Source organism: Physcomitrium patens, chromosome 6, assembly GCF_059467195.1.
Source record: "Physcomitrium patens ecotype Gransden chromosome 6, ASM5946719v1, whole genome shotgun sequence".
Taxonomy (NCBI): domain Eukaryota; kingdom Viridiplantae; phylum Streptophyta; class Bryopsida; order Funariales; family Funariaceae; genus Physcomitrium; species Physcomitrium patens.
In genome coordinates, this window is record NC_143415.1 from 8,375,501 (window position 1) to 8,402,818 (window position 27,318).

Genomic DNA, 27,318 nt, shown 5'->3' on the forward strand with positions numbered 1-27,318 from the left:
TTTTTTGGTTTAGAAATGACATCAAAAGTAAATTCAATTTTGAATATCTAAAAGGTTGAATACCATATAGACATTATAAAAAAATTGTATTTTTTGAGGTTTGATACCATTGCAATTATGGTGTTTCTTTTTTTACTAGGATTTTTAGTTTTTGCAATAGAAACTAGAAGATTTATCAATCTATATATGAAATCACTTGAATTTTGATATTGATTGAGAATTTTTTTAATCTTTATCTAAATTGCTTTATTTTGTTTATGTTGGCTATCTTAAATACTAGAAATTATGAAGATTTCATGTAGCAATTATATATATATATATATATATATATATATAGCCATTGATTCCAATGTATTCTTTTGTTTTATTGCAATAGTTATTTTACTAGCATGCATCTTCTTCTTTACTATTAAGGTCCAATTCTAGGCATTCTTAACTCATCTATTACAGGCATAAATTTGTCTTTATATATATTTTTCCTTATTTTGCTAGTTTTTTTAATAATATTTACACCATATCGTTTATTTATTTTTTTATTTTTTGTACTTAAACTCTTATATCTCTTAATTTATATCTCTATTTTTATTTTTAATTTTAATTTTTTTCCGTTATAGTTGATTAAGAAGTAATATTCAATAGTTTTATGTTTTTTTTGCAAAGTAGAATCTCCATAAAATATGCCAATTGTTGTAGTCAATCTCAATTTATTTTTATTTGCACTACTTGGTTGGTAACTATAACCTTCAATTCTAAGAGTTTTGTGGATCACTTTCTCAAAGTTGGCTTTTATATAGGGAAGTCCTTTTCAATAATTATGTTTAGAAATATAGAACCATCTATTGATATGTCTCTAAAATTTGTAACAGTTTTTTAAATTGCTTTGCAAATGACAAACTAATCATGAAATACAAATAAGAATATATATATATATATATATATACATTCACATTAAAATAGACTATTTCAATTATTATTGTATTTGTATCTACAACGATAGTATGAAGTTGTATTCTTATTAAAAATCTAATGTAGCTCCTACTATATTTGATTGTTATATTATCCTCCAACAATACCTATGTTAGATACAACCACTCTACAACACTACACTCTCAAAACATTTGTCATTTCTTGTTGTAAATCTTTGTTAGTGGTTGTGAAGCTTATTGTTTGTTTACAAGACCTATTTTTGCTAGGTTCCACCTTCTTGCACTCTAAATGCATATGAATCCATGTAATTAATTGTGTATGATTAAAATAATCTCAAATCCTAAATTAAATGCACCCTTCTAAAAAAATATAGCTTCTATCAATCATTGTGTTGTTTTAAGCATTCATTTATAAATTGTGACATTTTTAATTTTAAAATACAAACATGTTTACTTACATACTTTTAAAGAACAACAATATATGATTCTAAAAAAAATCTATTTAATAATATTTGGCACATATTAACAATTCATAATTTTTTTTGATAAATGAATAATATAAATAAACCCTCATATATTGTGAAATTGTATTTTCAATTTAAAATATACATTAACTTCTGTTCTTAAAAAAGTAAAAAAGTAAAAAATAAAATAAAATAAAATAAATACTTTCTTAAAAAATATCTTCTAAATGAAACATTTAATTGAAATTAAATTTCCACTAATCCGTAGCCAATTCCCACCTCCACAACCCAATTCAACTCATCACATCAAGCATGGTGGAAACCCTGATTTGCGAGCTCCAAACCCTAATTCGTAAGATGTAGCTCCTCACAGCACGTCTTCCTCGTAATTCAATCGTCTGCGATACTTTTGGGTTGCGATCGCTGCCCTGTAATGCAGCCTTGTGAAGCACGGATCTTGTTATATGGCCTCACTGGACATCCTTACATACCTGGAACTGGAGTTTGGGTACAGGCAATGCTGCCCTGGACAATACATGGTGCAAATCCGACAAACGGATTGAAACTTTTTGATTGCTTGAGCTCAATTGTCAAAGCTCTTCTCACGCCGAAGTTGGAGATGGAGTGGATTTTAAAGCAGAGGAGTTGAAGCCTTGGACTCGTAAGACCGAAATTTGGTTCACCTTGGATTCACTAACGCTTCTTCATCTGAACAAATTTAGATTTTCTTGTGTGATTTGATAAGCTGTAACATACTGTAGTATTCTGTATGATTACTAGCACACCTATTTTTTCAAGTTTTCGTCTTTATACATGGATCGGAAGAGCTTGAGATCACTGAACCCGTCGACGGTTGTCATTCTTCCGACGTTAGCATCTTCTCGACTTCCTGCTGCTTGGCGTCAACCTGGTGCGGTGGAATTTCGTATACCGAAGCTTTCATGTGCCGTGTTTCTCACTCAGGTACAGCTACTGGACTGTAAGGAAGCCACCATGGAGGAGATGGAGTGTGTCGAAGCGAAGAAGAGGAATGGATTGAGTCAGACAGACATATGGATTGAGTAATGCTGTCTACTTTTTCTGATCAATCATCTCATTTTTCCTTTGTAAGGTGTGTTAATGAGAGGAATATTCTAGGTTTTATGTTTGTAGAAATCCGATGGACATTTCAGTGGAATCGATGCTCATTGATGAGTAACCAAAATTGGAGATTATCCTGGAGAGACTCAAGAATTTGGTACAATTCTTAGGTTGAAATCTATGATTTGAATTTGCTCACACCTAGCTTTGGTGACAACAGGGAGCAAGATGCGATGAAGGAGAAATTGGTGATGTATGACGATTTTCCATGGCGACTCAACACCACCTCCTCGCAGGAAGGCTCCGCTCCGCTCCCCGAAGACTCAGGTGGAGTTATAGATAGTAGCAAGCTCCGCTATGTTGGAGGCGTGGATCTGAGCTTCGTAAAGGAGAACAGTTCGTTTGCTTGCGGGGCGTTGGTGGTCATGGATTTGGAAACCATGCAAGTAGCGTATGAGGATTATGAAACTGTGAAGCTTACCATGCCCTACGTTGCTGGATTCCTCGCCTTCCGCGAGGTTTTATGCCTCCCTCTTTCCCGTTGCTTTCTCACATCAGGATCTAGATAGCCTGGCTCGCTCTGTCATTGAAACTTGTATACAACTATGCTAATTATGTATTGCCTTGGTTATAATTCACTAGACTCCTGTATTTCTCGGCCTTCTCGAGAGGATGGCAGCAAAGGCACCCCTTCTGTATCCTCAGGTGCATTTCATCCTACTCTAAAATCCCTGAAGTTCTATATATTTTAGGTGTGTGTTTTTCTCCAGTGGTTTTAATTAGGTAGATAACTATTTTTAAAGCTACTGCTCGCCAATTTTGCTGTATCGTGTCTTACTATTGGTTGGATCTCATGTGGGGAGGCAGCTATTGATGGTAGACGGAAATGGCATTCTACATCCTAGAGGTGCTCATTTTCAATATCTCCTTTATGAAAAGTGGTAATCTGATTGCAGATGGTGTGGATGGATGTTTTGGTGGATAAAATTTTAATGCGTAGTCGTGATTCGGGCTTGCTAGGGGCATTCGATAAACCTTACAAGTATAGAGTTTATTTTTAAGGTTTTGATGTTCTAGTTGAATCGTGTCTCTGTTTCAGGTTTTGGGTTAGCCAGTCACTTGGGTGTTTTAGCTGACATCCCAACTATAGGCATCGGAAAAAATGTAAGTCGAATGTCAGTCTCCTCTTAAGCTTGCAATGTCAGCTTATTCAGCAAGGTGTTTAGGTTTACGTCTTTGTGTCGAATTAGGATTGCCGATATGTTCACAGATGCTCTGATGCAGCAAATAAACCACCATCAGTACTTTTCTTAAAGTCCGGATTGAGGATTTCTTTCGGCTTTGCTATGTCGGGTGAGGTAGCAACCTAATAGAGGATGTTAACCTAAATTACTGAGAAGCGCTACATGTGTCTCACCCCTACAGCTGCACCATATAGATGGTTTGACGAATCTTGAAGTTAGGCATATCGTCTCGGAGACCAACTTGCAGCCTGGTGCAGGGATGCCTCTCGTTGGAAGAACCGGTAAAGTCTGGGGAATGGTATAAATCTCTTCTCATAGACCTGTCTTTCGTTTACCTAAGGTTATGCTGCTGGTATATATATAGCTATTGTGGTGCATTTGCTGTTCATGTATTCGCTACAGTTGAAAAGTGGATTATCAGGGTGAAATAACAATAATAAGTTGACAGCAGTTACGCTCTGCTAGAAACAGTGACATTTGTTTCTTCGATTGACAGGCTTTTAGGAGCCATGAAGGCTGTTCAAAACCAGTGTTCATTTCCATCGGACATCGAATTTCGTTGGATACTGCTGTAGAGGTTGTTCGTCGGTGCACTCTGCATCGAGTTCCAGAGCCTGTGCGACAGGTTAGTATTCCATTCCATTCTCTGAAATCTTGTGTAGGATAACTTGGAATGAGCTTATGTCGTACTTTCTTGCCAAAGGTGCAGGCGTCTCACCTACGGGTTTATATCAAATGTAATCTTTCCTTCCTGCTCTAATTCTACTAATTAATTGCATAACTATGCTGACACTTAAACTGGAATGGAGCAGGCAGATTTGAGGTCTCGAGAGTATCTACGTAAACATCCCATATCTGTTTCGCAGCCGACGTGACGTACCTTCAGTTGAATATCAAGTGGTATCTGGCATTGGGTTAGCTCTCAATATTTCAAACTGTTGGAGATATACAGAGTATCCTACATGCGACGGACAGGTGCTCGCTAATTAGTTGCTGCTTGTGCAGGGAGGTCTAAAGAAGGGAATTGGCCAATGAAGATTTGTTGCTATGAATGACAGCTCGCAACCTGGTCCTTGAAGGCCTAAATGCATTAGCCCCAGCGAGGGACGATTGTTTGGTTTCCTGGTTCATTTACTAGATGATTTGCCTTGTAAAATTTCGATGTAGAAATACCAAGTGTAAGATTTGTTGATGCAACAATTGTGTTTCATAATTTGTGGTGAAGTTTGGTGTGGATATTGAAGTACTTCTACAACACAGTACAACTTTTTTCGGTTAACACAGAATTTTTGTTGTCTAGCTGCGTGCCAGCAAACAACTGCACTCATTAGGAGCTTTGTCTAAGTGAAGCTGCAACAGTATACCACGCTCAAACTGAACAGATCAAACTGCTCGAATCCCTGGAATTCCGCAACTCATCCTAACAAATATCTTTTTCCAGAATGGCCTTGAACACTCTAAGAGCTTGGTGTCACAGACAATCAAGATTCGCAGATGACGAACTCATACATGATGGGAAAAAGAGCTGTTGTTCCTACATATCAACCACCTGCAGCTCACAATTTCGAAGTTTCAAAAACAGGGAAAAACTACAGGGCATCCATTTATTGCGAGGCAGCAGTGAAGGGAATGGAATGTAGGAAAGAATTCCCGGAATTCAGCTGGCGAAATTGACAGTTATTGGGATTTTCAAAAGAATGATTGCTCAGGGAGATCAGCAGGAGAAGATAGTGTTAATTAGGTGGTCAAAAACAAAATGATTTAGCTCTACCTAAGCAATGGACACTGCTTCACACAACATGAAAACGAAGTAGAAAACGGTTGTGGATGGCCAATTGTATTGTGTGATTTGTGGTGGTTTGCTATATGAACAGTGCATAGGAAAGGAGGCAGGTTGCATTGCCATGCTCAGTTTTTCTGGAGTAACGTTTAAATTAAGTTTCTAGAACTATCGTATGTGAGGGTTTTGCTAGTGAAGTGTGAGGTATGGAGATGGGCGTTGTACAAGGGTGTTGGCGTGCTACTCAACACATTTATGACTTCTTTAAATAGTGAAAATCTAAATCTATGAGCAATGTATGTGTATTGTAGTGTGCAGTCTTTACACTGGAGATCTGCCATACATGGGTCGTGGTTTAATGTAATTTCATTAATATCTTTAATTTTTGAACATACAAACTTGAATCCTTTAAAAGGATTTTTGTAGTATTGTGTCCTGCTTCACACAGATCTGCTACACGCGGGTTTTTGTTTTGTTTTTAAAAAAAATTAAAATAGTACATTTTTCACATCTTTATAATAATAGAAAGACCGAAGTCACAGTCTAGAGCAGTGTGATAGAGCTTAGGTACCACAATGTGACATTCTCACAAAGGACGTTTCCTACTTAAGAGTGGGGTGTATTATTATATATTTTAAATTTTATATAGATTCAAGAAATTTGAATCCTAATATTCTGTGAAGTTTAAGATACTGCAGTGAGAGAACTTTAGAGGAAGTGCATTATGCAAGGATTTTTTACTTTAGTATTTTTATAATTTTGAATTTTAAACAAAGATTTGTAATTTTCAAACACCGTGTATTTTATTTTATTTTACTGATATTAATATTTCAAAATATTGAGAAGTATGTTTTCAAAAAAAAAAAAAAAAAGAAAAAGAAACTCTTAGTACTTTTCTTATGTTGAAGCAAATTGTGGATGGTTAACAAAATTATAGACTACAAAGAGGGCAACATGGTTAGATGGATTATTGGAATTCTACACAATGGTATTATTACATATGATCAGTCCACTCCATAATTGTCCTAAAAAGACAAGTATATATATTAACATACTCATTTGACTAATCTTTCCAAATGATATCAAAATTTATGGAACTTTTGCACCTCAAACATCATGACCTCAAAAACAAAACACAGCTTAATCTTATTTATCTAATAACAGTTATATTTTTATAACATGTGTCTAACAAAACAACCCAAAAGAATGTTTGATACTGCAGGTAGATCAAATTTTTGAAAACAAACAAATCTAGTCCAAGGTAGAAAACAGAAAACTCAAGAAATGTGCACTACTACCCTCACTGCCTATAGCACTACAACTTCACACATTCAATTCCAACCCTACATCACCCATGATAACCCTTTTTTGTTGACAAGAGTGGTACACTTTTTTACACACAATCAATCACACAAGAAAAAAGTGTGGTGACACTAGATGGGGACCTATACATATTCATTCCTCTGCCAACATGCAAAGTGCAGCCAATATTGCTTTGGCAATGGCCAAGGCATCCTGATCCAAGCAAGAGGGATAAATATAGACCAAAATGGCATGTTATCAGCAGATGAAGAGATAAGAAAAGTCATTTAATTATATATATATATATATATATATATGTACATATACATACACACATAGAGATATATATATCGGGAAATGTTAAAATGACCCACCCATTTATTAACTTGCCGTCTACTCCGTTGGGAGGGGATAAATTAAGTCTGAAGACGCGGTTTCATGCAACAGCTCCAAGAACCGGACGGGATGGCATCCAGCCGTTTCGCGAATCAGGGCCCCGGGAACATGACCGGAAGATTCCGGTAACCCCACCGCATCCGATGACCCACAAGTCATGACCGCCCTTGGCTTGACCGCGATGCTACATAAACGTTTCCAACCACATGGTTTGCTTTGAATAGTGTTTGTTTGCATCAACGGTCAACTAGATGTGAGTTTTACGTGCTGGGATTGTCGAATTTGGTGTGGAGTTGAGTTTTGTGCTGGTGGGAGTGGCGATGGGGGAGATGAAGGGGGTTCGGTTGGCGGTTATGCTGGCCCTTCTGGCGGCTTGTGGTGTCTTTGCTGAGGCAAGCCCTCGCAGGATTCCGTTGAAGAAGAAGTCCATCGATTTGCAGTCGGTGAGGAGCGCCGCGGCGCGCACGCTGCAGAGGGCGAATGCACTGGCGGGGAGTGCCAATTCGCTGAGGGGTGGGGATGCCGTGGATTTGAACAATTACATGGACGCGCAGTATTTCGGAGAGATCGGCATTGGGTCGCCTCCTCAGCCTTTTTCCGTCATTTTTGACACCGGGAGCTCCAACCTCTGGGTCCCCTCTGCCAAGTGCTACTTGTCGGTGCGTTTCTAATTGTGGTTGTTTTGTGGGTTGTCTCGATTGGACTGAGCTACTTTAGGTACTAGTTGTGGCTTTCGTGTGTAATCCTGGGAAAGGGGGTCGACATTCGTGCTGAGGCTTTGGAATTATTGTAAGCTTCATATAATCTAAATTAGGAGTCGGAGTTGCCATATGCTTCGTTGTGCCCATTGTGGAGGTAGTATTCCATAATATTTTTATCTTGTTTTGTTCCATTCGTTTATGTCATCCCCGATTTTCTCAGTGTGTGGTAGTTGGACTGACAAAGCGGTCCATCTGTTATGCAGCTTGCGTGCTACTTCCATCGAAGATACAAATCAAGCAAGTCGAGCACCTACAAGGAAGATGGTATGGAGGAGGTTCCAAACCTTAACTTTGAAGCATTAAGCTTTATATCCTCTCTCCTCTTTGGTAATATATGCAGTTTGCGAATTTGTAGGCGTAATGCTTTCATGTTTTGTAGGAACGTCGTTCGCCATTCAATATGGCACTGGGTCCATGGAAGGTTTCTTGAGCCAAGACGACGTTACTCTTGGTGACCTCACAGTGAAATGGCAGGTGAATTTGGAAGAATGATTCGCAAAAGAGGGTTTTGACCTGGTTTTCACCGTTAAACAATAATGCAGGAGCTTATCTGATCTGTCTATACATCATTTTCAGCAGTTTGTAGCTCGAGGAATACCTGATTTCGTAGTACCTTTTGCAGGTCTTTGCTGAAGCTACGAAGGAGCCTGGTGTCACATTTGTCTCAGCCAAGTTTGATGGCATTCTCGGCCTTGGCTTCAAGGAGATTTCCGTTGATCGAGTAACCCCGGTGTGGTGAGTGAAATTTACATATTTTATGTATATATGTTACTTATTAGGCGGACTTACCTAAGTTGGTTGACCAACATGACTATCGCATTAGGTTTTGGATATCTAAGTTTTCGTTCTTGTTTCATCAGGTACAACATGTTGGATCAGGGGCTTGTGAAGGAACCTGTCTTTTCTTTCTGGTTGAACCGAGACAGCGATGAATCTGACGGAGGAGAGTTGGTATTCGGCGGCGTTGATCCTGACCATTTCAAGGGGGAACACACATACACCCCTGTCACACGAAAGGGTTACTGGCAGTTCGATCTTGGTGATGTGACCATTGCTGGGCGCAGCGTTGGATTCTGTGCACAGGGTTGTTCTGCTATTGCTGATTCTGGCACGTCACTGCTTGCGGGGCCATCTGTGAGTTCCCTTTGGAGCTCTTGCCCTTTTGAGGTGCATAATGTATCAACAATGTTGATTTCAAGAAATATCTTACCTGTACGTTGAACTTTATTAACACTGGAATTGTCGCTTTACAGGGAATTGTGGCTGAAATCAATCAAGCTATTGGTGCAACTGGTATTGTCAGTCAGCAGTGTAAGATGGTCGTTCAACAGTACGGCGAGCAGATTGTCGAGATGCTCGTGGCGCAGGTAACCGAATGCATGTCCATAGTACAAATAAATTGGGTTGTATTGTTAGCATTGCCATAGAGTTTCTAGTCTTATTAGAAGACTGATGGACGATCACATAATAGTATGCTCTTTCCCTCCTGTAAAGATCTAGGGGAGGTTAGTCAGGTCTATGTGTTTGCTTGGAATAGAGGGAATTATATCTGAAGTGATGATTTTGCTCCAGATGAACCCAGGGAAGGTATGTGCTTCGCTTGGTTTATGCCAGCTTGCAGCTGGTGAGCCAGGCATCGCAAGTGTTTTGGAGAAAGAGGAGGTTCATTCCCTGCATGCTGACCCACGGTGCACAGTTTGTGAGATGGCTTTAGTGTGGGCTCAGAATCAGCTGAGAATGAACAGAACCAAGGAGGAGATAGATGCTTACTTGAATCAGGTAGCCGAAAGAAGTCACGAATTTCTTGGTTGTTTGAGCGATGTTGATAATAGTTTAGATCTTGTTTTCTTGCACTAAATTTTATTGCTTTTTACGGTTGTGTTCTCTTATTTTATTTTATTTTATTTTAAGCTCAACTTTTTTCGTTTTACGCTCACTTGCAATTTTCTGTACCTATTATTCTACAGCTTTGTGAGCGATTGCCTAGTCCAAACGGCGAATCAGCTGTGGATTGCAATGCGCTTTCTTATATGCCAAACGTCGGCTTTACCATTGCTGGAAAGTCTTTTGAGCTCACACCAGAGCAGGTTAGTATTTGTACAGCTGTTGCGACTAACATGCAGATGTCTTATGTTCTTTTCAAATGCCAAAGCATGTCAAACTAGATTGAGTTGCACCTCCCTGATTAATAATTATTTTATTTTATTTTTATTTTTATTTTTTAAATAGATTTTTAAATGATTTGCGTTGGCTGTATTAACTCATTCAATTTCTGAACCTTGATTTTCTAAAAATGTTCTAATATTAGTCTTTGTTGTGGTTTTCTTAGTACATTCTAAAAATTGGGGAAGGACCCGAGAAACAGTGCGTCAGTGGTTTCTTGGGACTTGATGTGCCGCCTCCAGCAGGACCCCTCTGGATTTTAGGAGATGTGTTCATGGGAGTCTATCACACGGTTTTCGACTTCGGAAACTCTCGTCTCGGATTTGCGAAGGCAGCCTAAAAGATGACCCGCCCCACTTATCAAGTTGCCATCCCTCTTGTGGAGGAAATGATGGTTGCTGTTGAAGTGGTCGTTCTGTGGCATACTATGTTCTCAAACACCCTCCCAGCTCGATCTATTGTACATTGGTATGGTTAAGGTCGTAGTGTTGACTCGAAAGTTGGGCACGCTGAGACAACAGAGTGAGTGAATTGGTGTGGACATGAAACCAATTTTTATCTTATCTCTTGGGAAATGCATCTTGATTCACCCTGACAGACGATGGTCCTCGTTGGTGCTGTTATTTTCTCTTTGCAGATGCCAGCTCAGTTCATTTGATGGTGTTGAAGGCCGTGGAAAGTTTGCATGGTCATGGCGGCATCTTTTGTCTTCTGCAACTTTTTTTTTTTTTTTTTTTTTTTTTTTTAAATTTTAAAACAATCAATGATGGTTTTGTAGCAATCTCAACCGTTGGATCAAATTTGGTCTCCTAAAGGAATGTGAAGTATGTACTTCATTTAAAAGAAAAATATATTTTAACTAAGTTTTTCTTTGTATTTATCTTTGTATTGCATCTTAAGACAATTGTCTAAGATTATGAATTTACTTGATTTATGTTGATTTACTGTTTCATTACTATTTTTAGAATCTTTTAAATCAATTGGGAATTATTCTCCTTTGTAAGAAGCCTTGGAAAGGTTTTTTTGACAACTCAAGTGCTGTTTGATGATAGCTTTAATTATTAGAATAATATAATCACTCTTTAAACATGTACGTTTTTAGCCAATATGAATTTGTAGAAAAGCAATAGTTATTAATGAAGAAGTTGAAGAAGCTTCAAATATCAACCATTTTGATAAATGATATAAGTGAAACATATTAAGTGTAGATTATTACTATAATACTAAAAAAATAATAAAAAATAATAGGAATCAAAGTAAGAAATTACTTTTATCTATTGGAATTGTTTTGGAATGACAAAAAATATAGTAGAAAAAGAAAAAAGATAGAAACAGAAATAAAAGCAACCAAAAGTCCCTCAAAGCAACTATATCATACATACATTAGATAATTATTAGTTAGATAGAAAATTTTAAAAAAAATTTCTTTTATTTTCTTTTTTCTTCTAATAATTGCTTTGCCAAATCAATGTTGGACATAAAATAAATAGATGCTTCTTGTTTTTATTTTATTTTATTTTGTTTGAATTATTGCAATTAATTTATATTGAATCCTTAAAACATGTATAATTTAAAAATAAAAGGCATTTCCATTCTTTTTTAACTTTTTTGCTTGAAGATGTATTACTTTAAGAAATCCAATTTTTTTTTGAAAGCTTATTAAATTTGAATCTAATTTTAACTATCCAACCTTACAATCATATTAAAAAGTTGTAACTCTTGGCAAGTTTAAAATATGTCTTGATGAATGTAATATTGATTTTGTATTCTGAAAAAAAAAATTATATTTATGAAATTTATTGTATTTTTTTACATGGTCATGAAATTTTATTTTTTCTTTTATATTAATTATTTACACTATTTTTACAATTACTTCCAACTATAAAGAAATTGCAAGTAATACAATCAACTCTTTGAAATTATAATATATGTATTTTTATATTAAAATATTCATTGAAAAACTTCTATTTTTCTAACCACAATAAAAATGTCAAATTTTTGTTTGAAGTTTTTTATTTCTATTTATTTATTTATTTTATTATAATACTTGTAAGAAAATTGAACATCTTATTTGATTGTAATTTCTTGAATGAATATATATTATTCTATTTTAAATTTAACCTAATATAATAAATTTAAAAGTTTATTGGCATTTTTTTCTATTAGACTTGTAAATTATTCTTTTAACTTAACTTTTTTACTTGTTGCGTCTTTAAAAAAAGATGTAGATAAATATATTCTTTTATTTCTAAAAAAATATTCACATATTTAATGAAGATTAGATTTTTTGAATAATAATAATTCAAAGCTTTATTTAATTTTTTTTTCTAAATTATGAATAAAACTCAAATTTTGACAATATTTTCTAAAGTTATTCAAATATATTTTTTAAAAATAAAAAAAGATTACAAATCAATCAAGTTTTTGAAACATTTTTCAAATATTTAAACTAAAATTTGAAATTCTAAATTGTAGCAAAAATAAATTTTAAAATCAAAATAAGAAATATGAGTATTTTTTTTTTGCAAACATATTTAGAATAAAATAAGAATTATATTTTTTATTTTTTAAAATTTTAATTTATCTAAGTATATATTAATTATATATTTTAAGCATTAAGATAATTCTAGCTATTACTTTTTTTTACATGAATTCTTCAATTATTTCTAGTTTTAATTACTTTTTATTTACAAGTAACTTAAGACCATGTCAAGGACATGATTTACAAACAATAAAAACCACAATATATTCTTATGTTATTAGAGAAGAGTAGATATTCATTCAAAGATAATATAATATTAGAACTAAAATTGCTATTACCAAAGACACGAAGATTAGAGACTCTTGAAACAAAAGTAAGAACATGAAAAACATTGACAAGAGTGAAGAAAGTCTCATTCTTGCCTCTACATATACTATCTAAGTGGGAGCAACAACAAGTATATAACTTGTAAGACAAATTTCTTACATATGTGCCACATGTCCAACTTTTATCTTAAGTCACCAACATGTCCAATACATGATTAACTTGTTAGCCAAGTATTCTATCTACGAATTATCTACAAAGGCTTTAAAAAGTCCAATTTGTAAATATCAAGCTTCTAAGAAGCTTTTCTACAATATATTAACAAAGTTACTTCTATTTATTTCTATCTAATTCTTTCAATCTAGATAAATATGTATGTCTATGATATTATTTTTCTATTCTAAGGAGAAGTTCTATAATGTGCAATAATCACATGTTGAAGAAGTCTAAGATGGGAAATATTACTTATACTACATACTTTGATCTTTGTTCCATTTGAAGATAGTTGATAAGTCTTTTTAGCTATTAATAGTGTTTCATATTAAGACAAAAAGACTACTTTGTTATTTAATCATTATTGAGATCTTTCTAACTTCCTTTAAATAAAAAATTTGAAGCATCATTAGAGGTAGTTCTTACCTCTAATAATATCACCAAACATTGAGAGTCTTTTTTAAGGTTGTGATACTAATTATATTATATTTCAACATCTATTCAAGGAAGGACATGTTATTCATGAAGATCTTCATCTCTATTACATTATCTTGAAGATTACAAAAATTTGAATGCTTTATTTAGTACTTTAACAAATGGTAATTTTTAAGTTAAATTTATTAGTTATTAATTATCTATTTTTTTAATATTATAAGTAGATAGAAATAAAAAATATGGATAAAAAATAGATTGCTATCTTCACTAATCTTTATTTCTTTTATAATAAGATTTTTTTTGACTGTTCATCTTGATTTTGATGGATGTTGTTAATAAAAAAATATTGACTTTCTTCCTTGGATATGTAAGATTCTTGGTTGCCTTCTATGTACATTTATTAATATTATATTTATACAATTGTATAAGATATTATAACCTATTTTGGAGCCATCTTGAATTTAAAACTTTAATGACTTTGAACTCTTGATTATTGCCTATTTTTATAAGAAGAAGTGGCATTTGTCTTCTTTTTGGTGTATATATTATCTTGTATGGATTAAAAAGAGCCACATAGAATAAATAATGAATTTTTAAGACTTTAGTAGGTATAATTAATAAGCAATTAGATTGATTTATTTATAAATAGGAATTAGTCAAAGTTTATGATAATCCAACTTATCACAATGGTGGATAGTCTTGATATCATAATAAAGTAACTACACTTTATTACCAATGTCAAATTAAGATTGTTCCTTGTAATAGGCATCTGCATTGATCTTTTGTTGTTATTGAGATTCTTTTAATTGTGTCTTTATTGTTGCATGTAGCTTTGATAAATAATTTTTGAAATCTTTTGCCACAAGATTATCAATTTAAAAAAAATATTAAATATTAAATAATGGATAATAAATATAATTAATAAAAAAATATTTATTTAATAAAATAATATTTATTCAATAAAATAATATTTATTCAATAAAATAATATTTATTTAATAAAAAAATATACTATATTATTATAGACAAAATTTTCCAATGCCAAAAGAGTTGTCTAATCATCTTAATGGTATATTTGAAATATTGCTTTAAAACTAGATTCATCCATTCCATTTGTTTATAAGTTTGAAGATAAAAAGAAAATAATAGTTTTTTTTTTATTGACTTTCAATATTTTGAAAAGGGCTCTTTAAAACCTTGATACAAATTAAGTACTTCTATCAAATATAATATCTCTTGAATATCCTTGATAGCTGTCACGGACACAAAATAGAGACTTGAAATCTAAGAAGAAGTTCAAGAAGAAGTGGCAAAACTAGATTAAACAGATGAGTACAAGAACAACACCAGAAAGGTGAGCTAGAACTCCAAGAGATGTGTTGTCGAGACTGAAGAACCCTTCAGCCTCGACTCCTATATATACTACTGAATAGGAAGCTTCTCGAGCTACTTCCGCTAACTAGGACGCTTCTCCAACAACTTCTACTAATTAGAAAACTTCTCGAGCAACTTCCTAGAATCTATCAGAATATTCTAGAACCTTCTAAGAATATTCTAGAACCTTCTAAGAGAATCTTTAGGGAATATTCTAAGAATCTTCTAGAACCTTCTAAAGGAATCTTTAGAGAATCTTTAGAGAATATTCTAGAAGAATATTCGAAGAATCTTCCAATGTATGTCCATGACATCACCTCCTCTTCTAGCTTCGAGGTCTCCGAGAAGCAATGTTATTATCAGTCAATACCAACGCAAGAAAATGAAAATCTGTCGCATCACATCCGCTATGAATTCCAATTGTTGTTCGCGAGGCAAATGATTCATCGGCCCTTGGAGCCAACGGTAGTGACCAACACCTTCAACCTCTGACCAAGCGTGGACTTCTGTGTCTTCATTGTGAAACTGTCCTCCAAACACACCTTCTGGCTGACCATCGTAGGCAGGCTCGACCTCAAATACAATTACTAGCGATCTGTTGCTCGGTATCCTCCGACGTCGTCGTGGTGCAGGCGGTTCTTCATCTCGCGATCGTCTTCGTGAGCTAGTCGCTTGAGATGACATAACAAGTGTAGTATCTTGACTATCCATGTCTAAAGGCTAAAATGATGAGAGCAAACTATAGTTGCTAACAAAGTTCTACACTATCGAACTATGGGTTTTGGAGGTGCCCTCCTCCCTTTTTATGCTACTTGATGAGCAAGCTTCAGCAAGAAGCTATCGTTGAATCGGCTTAGGTTTATGAGGATATCGTTGATGAAATTCTTGTACCTTTTTTGGCGCATTGGCAAGATTTTCGGCACGCTCCCACGTTCGTTCATTGATGTCGTATCCACTCCAATGCACTAAATACTCCAATTTTCTTCTATTACGTCGTGAATCTAGTACCTTTTCTACCTCGTATTCCTCATGGTTTTCAATTTCGATACTTGGTGGCGGACTTTGTACTCTTTGGGGAAAAGCTGACTCTCGATAAGGTTCCAACAAAGACACGTGAAAGACTGGATGTACCTTCATAGTAGTTGGTAATTCCAGACGATATGCCACCGGATTGATCTGCTTCCCGATAACAAATGGCCCTAATCTCCGATAGTCCAATTTGTCACATGGCCGCTTGGTCTTGATATTCCGTCGAAGAAGCCATACTTTACTTCCAACTTTAAAAGTAGGCGCCTCATTTCGATATTTATCTGCAGATGCCTTGTAACTCTCTTGGGCAGATTGCAATTGAAGCTTCAACATCGCTTGAAGCTCCGATAGTTGCTTCACAAATCCTTCAGCTGCTGGGTTGTTATTTGCTGAAGAACTCAATAAATCGAGCTTGGGGTGGTATCCGTAGTTGGAAAAGAATGAAGTTTGTTGAGTTGACGCATGAAGAGTGTTGTTGTATGCGAACTCAGCAAGTGGTAGATATGCAGTCCAATCATCTTGTTGATAGTTGATGGTGCATCGTAAATATTGCTCCAAAACTTGATTCACCCGCTCCGTTTGACCATCAGTTTGAGGATGAAAAGCCGAAGAGAGCTTAATATCCACCTTCAATATCTCAAAGAGGGACCTCCAAAACTTGGATACAAACTGAGTACCTCGATCCGACACGATATCATCTGGTAGGCCATAATAACGATATATGTTATCAAGAAAGAGTCTTGCGGTGTCTTCACTTGACGATGTTTTCTTGCAAGGCACGAAATGCGCCATCTTTGTAAATCGATCCACCACAACAAAGATGCTGTCAAATGAATTCGATGGCGGTAGGTCCGTAATGAAGTCCATAGAAACTGAAGACCATGGTCGGTGCGGAATAGGCAATGGCTGGAGAAGTCCATGTGGACGATGTCGAGGGATCTTGGATCTTGAACAAACATCACAAGAAAGGACAAATTCCTTCACATCCTTCCACATTTGGGGCCACCAAAAATCTCGTGAAATAAGCTCCAAAGTCTTGTTGAATCCAAAATGTCCCGCAGCTGGAAAGTCGTGCCGAGATTGAAGTACTCGGAGTCGAGTTGGTCCTTTTGGGATATACAACCGCTCTTCAAAATACAGAAGATCTCCTTCCACCTTAAACTTGTCATTATCGACACGTTGTTTGATGTCAAGAGCTATAGAATCCTCAATGGTCGCAGTACGTACCTCGCTGAGGAAGCCGTCATCGATAGTTGCAACAGTAGCAAAAATCCTGAATTTTTCTGGTTTCAACAATGTTGTACATTGTTGGTCAAACGCTGCTTCTCCAGCTTTTGGCGCAAGATACGATCTCCTCGATAATGCGTCAGATAATTCTTGTTGTTTTCCAGGGCGGTAGGTGATAATAAAGTCAAATCGTGATAGAGACATATTCCATCGAGCTTGACGACGATTCAAAATTCGAGCTGTCATGAAGTACTCCAAATTCTTGTGGTCCGTATAAACAGTCACTGGATGTGCAGCTCCTTCGAGGAAGTGACGCCACTCTTGGAAGGCATCCACTATAGCAAGCAACTCTTTGTCGTGGATCTCGTAGTTGATCTCAGCAGCAGAGAACTTTCGTGAATAAAACGCAACTGGGTGAAGCTTCTTGTCTATGCCCATCTGTGAAAGCACAGCTCCCAAAGCAAAATCTGAAGCATCGGTCTCTAAATAGAAAGCCTTTGCAAAGTCAGGGTGTACCAAGATTGGAGCCGTAGTGAATGCCGTCTTGAGATCTTGAAATGCTTTTGCTGCTTGTGATCCCCATTCGAGCTTGTCTTTGCTTGTTAGACGCGTGAGTGGTGCAGCAACTTGAGAATAATTCTTGATGAAGATCCGATAGAAGTTAGCAAATCCAAGAAAACACTGAACATCTCTAACCGTCTTCGGAACTTCCCAAGATATAATTGCTTCTACCTTTTTTGGATCCATCTTCAAGCCCTCTGTAGTCGCAATGAAGCCCAAAAATTCCATCTCATTCTGGTGAAATTGACACTTCTCCAACTTGGCGTAGAGTCCTCGTTCGCGTAGTTTTTCAAGAACCAAACAAACGTGCTTCTCATGTTCTTCTTCATTCTTGGAAAATATCAAAATATCATCCAGATAGATGACAACAAAGTCATCGAGGTACTCCCGAAAGATGTCGTTCATCATATGCTGAAAGACCGCTGGAGCATTGGTAAGACCAAAAGGCATGACATTGTACTCAAAATGGCCATACCTTGTACGAAAGGCTGTCTTCCATTCATCTCCTTCTTTGATTCGCACAAGGTTGTAGGCTCCTCTTAAATCAATCTTTGTAAAAATTCTTGCACGTCCAAGTTGATCTAAGAGGCCGGAGATCAAAGGTAAGGGATAGCGATTTTTCTTGGTCACCTTGTTGAGTCCTCGGTAGTCCACGCACATCCGTAGTGAGCCATCCTTTTTCTTCACGAATAGGATTGGTGCTCCAGCTGGCGACTTTGAATGTCGAATAAAATTCTTGGCTAGATTCTCATCGATGTACTTCCGCAATTCTGCCAACTCAGTCTGCGATAGGTTGTATATTGGACCAAAAGGTGGTTGCGCTCCTTCCTCTAAGTCTATGGCGCAATCATATGGTCGATGTTCCGGCAGTATATCGGCGTTCTTCTTCTGAAACACGTCTTCAAAATCCCTATATTGCTCTGGTATATTCGATGTTGAGATATTCTCGCCGCTAGTTGGAGCTGCATAAATGACAAATGGTGCGCCTTCCTTGGACGATCTTAGGAACGCTCTCGCTCCAATAAACATGGATTTCTTCATATAGGTTCTACCAACAGGTTTATTATTATTTTTTTCAGGAAATGTTATCCTTCGTAGCCTCCAATCAATGGATGGATTATGATCTTCTAACCAAGAAAGACCAAGGATAACAGGGCTTGATGGGGTTCTAATAATATTAAAAATAACGTGACTACTATGGTCCTTAAACACCACTTCTATAGGTTCTGATTCGTGGGTAACGTTGCCTGACAATAAGGGTCGTCCATCTATCACCTCTACGTGAACAGGTTTGGACTTCTGTACTAAACGGATCTTGTGGCGTTTAGCAAACTCTTCATCTAAAAAACAAGTAGATGCCCCTGAATCCAATAAAGCTAAAGTTTTTTGTTTTTGAGGGCCTAAAAACAAAGGAATTGTAAAACAACGGGCAGGTTGGACAGAGAAGGAGGAACCTGATTGTTGTCGTGATATTAGATTGTCCAGCCGCACGGTTCCTACTGTGGCTGGGCATCGTCGTTTTCCGGAATCATCGCACTTCTAGTCTTGACAGGGTGCCAATTTTGCTTCTTTGGGCAATTTCTAACCTTGTGACCTTCTTCTCCACAATACAAACATAACCCTTCCTCCATACGCCGTTTCTTCTCTGTTGGAGTAAGAGATCGGACACGCGCCGTGTCGATTTGCATGTCTGTTGCCTCCGAATGTGAGTTTAAGCTATTTGCAGACATAGTCACGTCGTAACGAGTCATTTGGTGTCTTGGACGTTGGTCTTGGCGACGCTGGAATAGGCGGTTGTCACACTTTACAGCTTGGCTAATAGCTTCGTTGAGCGTTTGAGGATCAGGAAGAGATAACAGCAAGTCCTTCACATCATCCTTCAAGCCCCAATAAAACTGACTCACCAATGCCTCTTCACCCCAATTAATGTCACTTGCCAATTGTCTGAAATCCGAGGCATAGACTGATGCAGAGCGTGTTCCTTGTCGTAGCGATCGAATCTTTGTTGTAGCCCATCGAACTTTATCATGCTCGCCAAATGCTTCTGCAAACGCCTCCAAGAACGTTTCAAAGTTGCTCAGGATTGGCGATCGCTTCTCAAACAAGGGAGTAAACCAAGACAGAGCTTGTGCTGTAAGCAAGGTTCCAACAAGCCCAACACGCGCTTCCTCCGTCGGATAACGTTCGGGCTGTAAAATTGTTATCAACCTGATTTGGTTGACAAAACCTCGAAACTTGGAACGAGTTCCATCAAACTTATCCGGAAGACTAACTCGAGGCTCCTTTCGTTGTAGGACTACTCGATCTTGTTGAAATGGAGGTAGAACTGCTTCTTCTGGCGCAGAAGTTTGAGGTTGATATACTTTAGATGGCGCTATCCCAGATGCTCCATTGTTATGGAGTCCTACCATGACTCCTTCGATCTCTGTTGTCCTATGTGACAACGAGGCAAGAGCATTTATGATGGCGTCTAGTTTGGATTCCAAACTTTCAGCCATTTTAACGTCTTAACCTTCGGCTAACCTTCAGAAAGAAGAAAAAAGAGTTTTGACAAGAGGACAATATTGGTTCAGAGGAGGGTACTCCGCAACCTCTAAAACGCCTTAAGACTCCAAGATGAGGGGTAATCCACTCTCTCCAAGAAGAATAAGGCTCCAATATTGAGAAGAAGAGATATCAGTTTAGAGGAGGGTAATCCGCAACCTCTAAAACACTAGCACACCTTCAAGAAGAGGGGTAATCCACTCTCTAACAAGAAGGAACTAGCTCTGATACCAGTGAAAATGTAGTCTCGACAAACTGTCACGGACACAAAATAGAGACTTGAAATCTAAGAAGAAGTTCAAGAAGAAGTGGCAAAACTAGATTAAACAGATGAGTACAAGAACAACACCAGAAAGGTGAGCTAGAACTCCAAGAGATGTGTTGTCGAGACTGAAGAACCCTTCAGCCTCGACTCCTATATATACTACTGAATAGGAAGCTTCTCGAGCTACTTCCGCTAACTAGGACGCTTCTCCAACAACTTCTACTAATTAGAAAACTTCTCGAGCAACTTCCTAGAATCTATCAGAATATTCTAGAACCTTCTAAGAATATTCTAGAACCTTCTAAGAGAATCTTTAGGGAATATTCTAAGAATCTTCTAGAACCTTCTAAAGGAATCTTTAGAGAATCTTTAGAGAATATTCTAGAAGAATATTCGAAGAATCTTCCAATGTATGTCCATGACAATAGCAATAAGTATTGTAAAGAAAAAATTGAATTGTTTCTTTACATGTGATAGATTTGTATATGATGCAAAACGTACTATCTTAATGAAACAATCTACTATTATAAATGTAAAATCATATGAACTTGAGATTGAAAGTTTCATAATAAAATCAATAGAAATAAAAAACCATACGTGTTTTGGTATAGATAATAGTTGAAAAAGTCTATAAAAGCAATCATGAAGAATTTATGATCTTAAACAAAAATCACATGATTGTAGAAAGTTTTTAACTGTCTTTTACATTTGAAGCCACTAAACCTCTTGATATTAATTCAAAATTCTTATCGTATCCAAAATATTTTATAATTAAAAAATTGTGACAAGCTTAAAGTATACATAGTGGTGCTTCATTTTTTGGAACATATAAGTATTACTTGAAATATATAAGATTTGTTTTGAATTCAAACTTAAAAATATTATGGGATTTTAAAAAATTATATCTAATATTATGAATAAGAAGATCTAAAGACATATTTGATTGAATCTGCTTAATAAAAGTTGAATAAATATTTAATACTTTTTTAATAATTAAATGATAAAATTACTCTAATTTTTATTTTTTTTATTTTTTATTGATCAATTTATTTATTTTTATTTTTATTTTTATTTTGATGCAAGATAAGAATATCTAAAAAAAAAAAATTTGACAAATCTTATTATTTTCTTAATTAATATGTGATCTTAAATTCAAATCTTGACATAGATATATTCTAACAGGCTTAGTGATAATTTAAAATACATAATAACATAAACTACTTGAAGTTCTTTTGATCTATATAAGAAAACTTACATAAATCTTGACTTATTGTAGAAATCATCAAAATTTTAAATTTATACTATCAAATTTCTTTGACATATTAATTCTTGCCTCTCTTATATTTGTAGTAATGAGACTTCTTAGATTCAATTGTAAAGTTGATCTACTTACTTTTCTTAATTTTATAGCTTCTTGGCATAGATATTAAACTTTACTCTTGTCTTTTTCTATAAGCATAGGAATAGTACCTCTATGGTTGACATTAATAATAAGTGAGATTTCTATCCTAAGAGTATTTATAAGTTTATAAAGGTCAATAATAATTAAAAATCTATTCTTGCTTCTAGCAAGTGTAGCAACTGTAATTTTTTCTTCTATCTTTATAATAAATGACTTAAAAAAATCTATAAGTCAAATTAAATAAAGATAATTTACAACCTATAATATGAAATAACAAATTTCAAAAAAAAAGGTAAGGTACTCTCTTTAAGAAAAGAATCAATATTAAAGAATAAAAAATATTAATTTAAATGTAGATAGTATATAAGCTTTCAAGCATAATAAAAGAAGTAAAATAATCTACTTACTTTCAAAACAAAATACGAAAAATAAATTAATGTATTTAAAAAAAATTAAGAACATAATTTAAAATAATTAAAAATTTAACATACTCTTATATCACTAAAAAAGAATAGATATTTTTTCAAAGATAGTTCAATATTATTACTAGAATAGCTATTATCAAAGACAAGAAGACTAAAGACTCTTGAAATAAGATTAAGAATAAGAAAGGCATTGATAAGAATGAAGAAGGCCTCACACTTACCTCCATATATACTATTTAATTAGAAGCTACATAGCAACAATCTATAAGGCCTTCAACAAGTGTCAAAATTGTAAGATAAGTTTCTTACATATGTCCCATATGACTAACTTGTACCATAAGTCATTATAAACATGTGGATTATAAACATGTTATAAGTCAAATCCACATCTATAAAACTTTTCTACAAGATATAATCAAAGTTACTTATTTCTACTTATTTCTATCTAACTTCTTTAATGTAAGTAAATATGTATGTTTGTGACAAAATACCTTAATCTTTTAATTGGTTAAAATTTTTATATCTTTTTGATTTGGCTTATATCTAAAAAATTAAGTCGAAAGGCCCAAAGAACAAAAAATAAAATAGAATATATTTTTTTCTTTCATAGCATAACTAGTATTGTCTTTTAAAATTTCCTTTGAACTTATCTCAAAAAAGTGATTTTTTTAAAAAAAAAACGATTAAAAAATTATATCAAAGAATGCTCAAGATAACTATAAAAATTAGAAATTAGTTTTTGAAATATTTCTTATAATTTTTTTAATCAAGATATAGACCAATATATTTAGATTTATAATAATAAAAGAGTGATTTAATATATTTTATGACCTCTTCCCACTTTACACTAAATCCAAAATATAATGCTTTTAAAATAGGATTTTTATTCACCAAGCTTTTGAACCATGATTTTTCAAAGTGGGCTTTTGGGTATAAAGAACCACTTATTTTACAAAAAGTTTAAATAATACTATTGAACATTACTAAAATAAATATGAATTAATTACTCTATTCTTCAACATTTACAAATGCTATCTTTGTTCTAAGGTACATTGCAAACATATACAACTAATAAAATAATCAATCAAAAGATGTAATAGTAGAATTCAATGTGAATTAGAACTCTTGAACAGCCATTTAGTCTGATCACAGAAGGTGCAATAGAAAACTGGTGAGCATCCATGCAAGTAGACAAACTACATATATAATGAGAGTACTATCCAGAAAGAAAGTCTAGAGCACCCTCAACGAAACAGAATGCTACTCTTTGCTGCTCATTACATGCTTACAACCGAATGCTTGCAAATCACATCGTTGAAGCACTGTCCTAACAATTTAGATACCCAGTTCTGATTCTGATATAAGTATTTTTCGTTTGTTGACTCTCCACTTTTCTAGAGTTTCCATGGAGAAGAAAACAACTGGATTCCAACAACTCAGTCACTTGGGATCATTCTCAGAAAGATCTTGACGGATGGCTCGGAAGATGAGCTCTTTTACTGCCTCCTCTTCTGCTTCCAAAGGTAGGCACTCCGGGCCAGCGTGTAGCAGCATGGTCTCTTTCTAGCATCTCCAACGGTGCCACATTAGGCAATGTCAAGCTCGTACTTCTGTCTGTTCCGATATTCTACGTCAATGTGAACAAAGTTGGAATTCTAGGTGTTGTGGAGCACAGTTTTGATGTTCACGAGAAAAATCAGTAGCTTCAGCCGGGACTCTATTTTTCTGTCTTCATATTAGATGCACGATTCATTCCAGTTTGTTTAAGAAAACGTTGTCTTTAAACCAGTTGGGTAGCTTACCTCCAGGCTGAAAGCTCGGAAGGAAACGTTTTCGCAACACATGATACTGCCTTGCATTACACTGATGCTCTTCGAGTCAAGCGCGGCAAGGATGTCGATCAAAAGCCCTGGCCGGTTTACACAAGCAATGCACAACTCCAATCTCCCATTGACGCGTTTCACTTCCACCTATTTCACAATTCGTTGTCTGTTAAGGTGATCTATCACGAGTGCGATGATTAACGAGTTCAGGGTGGTGCACTAGCCAGTCATTTGAGTTAACTTCATCTTGTCAATCTTGTTGCATTTTGGACTATGGAATCTACCTCAGTATCACCAACAAGCCTTCTACTTCGCATACCAGCTAATCTAATTTAGTCGAGATTAGCTGGTATGCGAAGTAGGCTCCACGAAGGCTTCATAAATAATCAAAATTGTTTGAAACATTTGAATAAAGCAATGCGTCAACTAGCTCATCTAGATCATTTGGGATACTTGGCCGACGAGGTTTTCTTCGCTCTATGCCTTTGGATGAGGACGCACCTGTGGATGCTCATAAAGAACATGGTTTGTGGAACCGATGTCTGTTGTTTGCCCCCCAACCTGCGCATTTGGAGGGAACGCCCCTTTACCTTTGCTTGCAGGGTTATTCTGGAATGAACACGTTCTCTATTAAGATTATCTACATGTTTTTTTAAGACTTTTGCTAAGTGCTGGTAGGTGTTCATCACACGAGTTTCTCTCTCATCCTGAGAATGGGTAGACTTCTCAAACTCAGACTAGAGCCACACAAATCTCAAGGCAGACCAGTGCGTGGACAATATTACACTCTTTCAGCCTGGGCTGACATCCACTTTTCCACAAAGGTTGCACTGTCAGCAACGTGTGATTTTGAATCCTCTGGACAGTCTGAAGCATTGGAAATTGGACGTATGAGCACTTCGAAATCGGTAAGTTCATTCCCAAAATAGCGTTTCTCAAGCTAGATTAGTCGGTATGTATGTGTACCTCTCGACTGCTCGGTAATATTGATTGCAAGATAGCAAGTTGCTCGTCGAGCTTAGCATTCTTGCGTCGACGTTCTATGAGCATATCCTCCACTGGGACGCCGTATGTTCGCTTCCCTGATCGAGAAACGTTTGGCTCCAATGCTCTGATAACCTCACCGGCTTCAGGATCGGATGACATATCTGATGAATTCTCCCCATGTGTATTCTCTCGTGTATACTCTTCATCACCCTCCCCAGCATTGAAAGAGGTACCGATTCCAAAAGCCATCGTGTGCAGGTTTGTAAATGAGTTGGAATAGAAATTAATGCGCGTCACTACAAAAGGTTCTTTTCGAGGATTATCTCTAAGAGGTGCTTGGCAGAGTGCGAGTTTTATCCGCCCTGAGGCTCATACAACTCTGGCCTCCTTGTCACTGGACAATCGTATGACAAATAATTAGCCGGATTCAGTCACTAGATTAACACAGGCATCATCAGAGCATTTGCCTGTGGGTAAGGAGCGTGAATCACCTCCTGACAACTACGCTGATGCAGAATGAAATAGCAATTTTTTTAGTAAGAACCTAATATAAGTTCATGAAAATACATTAGTTTATGTAGAACCTTCTCTTCGCATCACATATATCCGCACTACATGTTTTGATAGAAATGCTTCATCAAAGAATGGGTAGTGAGATATTTTGATAGTTTTAAGGACAGCTTTAAGTTCAGAAAATTGCTAGGAATGTACTGTGAATGCGCAATCTCTAAACCCATATACGAACTGTATGTCTATAGTTTGACTGAGTGCGTACCAAGATATAGTCAAGCTCCCTTAGAAACTTCTCTTCAATTCATCCTAAGTCTGTATATTAAGCTGACCAACACTCTTACATTCAACTGTAACTTAAGGTTGACGATTTATCTTTGTAAGCAATCGGATGCCGGTCGTCAGAGGTCTTTCAGCTTCTCGAGCACTGTAGCATGCAGAAACATTGGAAGTTGGTTAAGCAGAGAAGAAAAACTAACACTAAACGAGCAAATCTTGCCTCTCACAATGCAAACTGAACTAGATCTCCAAGGTCTCCTCAGAAAAACCTGCAGTTGACTGCCTAGCAGAGCCTGCTTCAACACAACCTACCTCAGATCGTTTTGTACTCAGCGACACCGCTCGCTCTCGCCGCCCGGTACATTTTGTTCCCAGCTCAAAAACAAGTTCAGACCAGCAAGTCTGGCGATGAACACAGTATGGCAGACATGGACCTAGGTATCCAGGGAGAGATACGGATAGGCTCGGAAGTATAGAAGACATGCGTGATTCCCCGATTAAGAGGAGAATTTACAACGCGGTATAGGCAATCAACTCCGACGGCCCTTCTAAATTGTTCCCCACCGAAATCAGCTTCAATCGTGACTGTGAACAGTGCTGCTTTCGTGTCCGTGAGCTCATTAAAGACAGTCTGGGCTCTTGGAACTGATTTCGAGCTTCTGCTCCTTCTGTCTAATGAGGTCAACAGGAAAAACGTTGACACAGTAGCCCAGTTGCGCTGGCCAAGTTTAGATGGTCATTGTTCAGATCTAATGAACCATTTCACGATGCCAAGTTTTTTTTTTTTTTTTTTTTTTTTTTCTTTTCCCTTCACTTCAAAGAGTAATCAGGATCCAGTAAAACACTAGAGCCGGTCACAGCTGAAAACTACGACGAAATTACTCACACTCTGACCGACCGTCCCCTCACAAGCTCCTGCTAGCCATCACTGTCCACGGCTTCTACGCAACATTCATCATCTTTCTACACGCAACCGAAGAAAACAAATATATATATATATATATATACATGTGTGTGTGTGTGTTGCATACGGCACTCTTCAATAAGGAAGCTCTGAAAGGAAGACATTGTACCCAAGCCTTTGCTGAAGGTGCTTATTGATGAGCTCCTCAATGGAAAAAAAAGGGGTTCCTCTCAAATGTAGAAGACATCATGTACTTCATTTGTACTAAGTGATGCAGTAGACTACAAAACTTTCCACCACAGTTGAGAAGAACAATCAAAAACTAGAAATTGGGTTGGTTCTAGAAAAAAAAGTTCCAGCCTAATGGAACAACGAAGTCACATAATTTTTTTCCCTGCCACAGGTAATGGTGGCAGAAT

At 36.1% G+C, this 27,318-nt stretch overlaps 3 protein-coding genes across 18 annotated transcripts; 2 read left to right on the forward strand and 1 right to left on the reverse strand.

The window, feature by feature from the left end:
- The first annotated feature begins 1,725 nt into the window (after window positions 1-1,725).
- Window positions 1,726-4,938, forward strand: LOC112283137 (uncharacterized). Of its 7 annotated transcripts, XM_090251133.1 has the most exons (10): window positions 1,726-2,051; window positions 2,354-2,451; window positions 2,691-2,988; window positions 3,113-3,175; window positions 3,338-3,377; window positions 3,570-3,634; window positions 3,896-4,012; window positions 4,211-4,339; window positions 4,527-4,628; window positions 4,720-4,938. In XM_090251133.1, exons 2-9 carry the CDS (start codon window positions 2,384-2,386, stop codon window positions 4,587-4,589), a joined length of 843 nt encoding a protein of 280 aa, XP_090107259.1. In that variant the 5' UTR covers window positions 1,726-2,051; window positions 2,354-2,383; the 3' UTR covers window positions 4,590-4,628; window positions 4,720-4,938. The 7 variants fall into 7 exon arrangements, with proteins under 7 accessions (XP_090107259.1, XP_024377259.1, XP_024377264.1 ...); XM_024521491.3 differs by having other exon boundaries at window positions 4,527-4,938; XM_024521496.3 differs by lacking the exon at window positions 2,354-2,451 and adding an exon at window positions 2,265-2,353 and having other exon boundaries at window positions 1,780-2,051; window positions 4,527-4,938.
- Window positions 4,939-7,384: 2,446 nt separating this feature from the next.
- Window positions 7,385-10,711, forward strand: LOC112283085 (phytepsin). 2 transcript variants are annotated; one of them, XM_024521381.3, is made up of 9 exons: window positions 7,385-7,851; window positions 8,157-8,217; window positions 8,333-8,427; window positions 8,576-8,688; window positions 8,814-9,087; window positions 9,207-9,320; window positions 9,526-9,732; window positions 9,921-10,040; window positions 10,283-10,711. In XM_024521381.3, the coding sequence occupies exons 1-9, from the start codon at window positions 7,513-7,515 to the stop codon at window positions 10,454-10,456; spliced, it is 1,497 nt and encodes a 498-aa protein (XP_024377149.1). In that variant the 5' UTR covers window positions 7,385-7,512; the 3' UTR covers window positions 10,457-10,711. The 2 variants fall into 2 exon arrangements, with proteins under 2 accessions (XP_024377149.1, XP_073391032.1); XM_073534931.2 differs by lacking the exon at window positions 8,333-8,427 and having other exon boundaries at window positions 7,391-7,851; window positions 8,157-8,228.
- Window positions 10,712-23,493: 12,782 nt separating this feature from the next.
- Window positions 23,494-26,573, reverse strand: LOC112283402 (transcription factor bHLH61). Of its 9 annotated transcripts, none has more exons than XM_024522020.3 (6): window positions 26,308-26,573; window positions 25,982-26,143; window positions 25,186-25,600; window positions 24,721-24,828; window positions 24,199-24,366; window positions 23,494-24,023 (listed from the first exon to the last, which is right to left on the reverse strand). In XM_024522020.3, exons 3-6 carry the CDS (start codon window positions 25,453-25,455, stop codon window positions 23,853-23,855), a joined length of 717 nt encoding a protein of 238 aa, XP_024377788.1. In that variant the 5' UTR covers window positions 25,456-25,600; window positions 25,982-26,143; window positions 26,308-26,573; the 3' UTR covers window positions 23,494-23,852. The 9 variants fall into 9 exon arrangements, with proteins under 9 accessions (XP_024377788.1, XP_090107262.1, XP_090107261.1 ...); XM_090251136.1 differs by having other exon boundaries at window positions 26,061-26,143; window positions 26,308-26,548; XM_090251135.1 differs by lacking the exon at window positions 26,308-26,573 and having other exon boundaries at window positions 26,061-26,298.
- Between the last annotated feature and the right edge of the window lie 745 nt (window positions 26,574-27,318).

What these genes read in the sequence shown, in the direction of transcription:
- LOC112283137 (XM_090251131.1), top strand. Translation starts at nt 2,204, where the DNA reads ATGGATCGGAAGAGCTTGAGATCACTGAACCCGTCGACGGTTGTCATT. An exon ending in TGGCATTCTACATCCTAGAG is followed by an intron (nt 3,378 to 3,569) that starts GTGCTCATTTTC and finishes TCTCTGTTTCAG; the next exon opens with GTTTTGGGTTAGCCAGTCAC. An exon ending in TTCCAGAGCCTGTGCGACAG is followed by an intron (nt 4,340 to 4,526) that starts GTTAGTATTCCA and finishes GGAATGGAGCAG; the next exon opens with GCAGATTTGAGGTCTCGAGA.
- LOC112283085 (XM_024521381.3), top strand. Translation starts at nt 7,513, where the DNA reads ATGGGGGAGATGAAGGGGGTTCGGTTGGCGGTTATGCTGGCCCTTCTG. An exon ending in ACCTCACAGTGAAATGGCAG is followed by an intron (nt 8,428 to 8,575) that starts GTGAATTTGGAA and finishes TACCTTTTGCAG; the next exon opens with GTCTTTGCTGAAGCTACGAA. An exon ending in TTGAGCTCACACCAGAGCAG is followed by an intron (nt 10,041 to 10,282) that starts GTTAGTATTTGT and finishes TGGTTTTCTTAG; the next exon opens with TACATTCTAAAAATTGGGGA.
- LOC112283402 (XM_024522020.3), bottom strand. Translation starts at nt 25,455, where the DNA reads ATGGCTTTTGGAATCGGTACCTCTTTCAATGCTGGGGAGGGTGATGAA. An exon ending in TATTACCGAGCAGTCGAGAG is followed by an intron (nt 24,829 to 25,185) that starts GTACACATACAT and finishes TGTTCATTCCAG; the next exon opens with AATAACCCTGCAAGCAAAGG. An exon ending in TCCGAGCTTTCAGCCTGGAG is followed by an intron (nt 24,024 to 24,198) that starts GTAAGCTACCCA and finishes ACATTGACGTAG; the next exon opens with AATATCGGAACAGACAGAAG.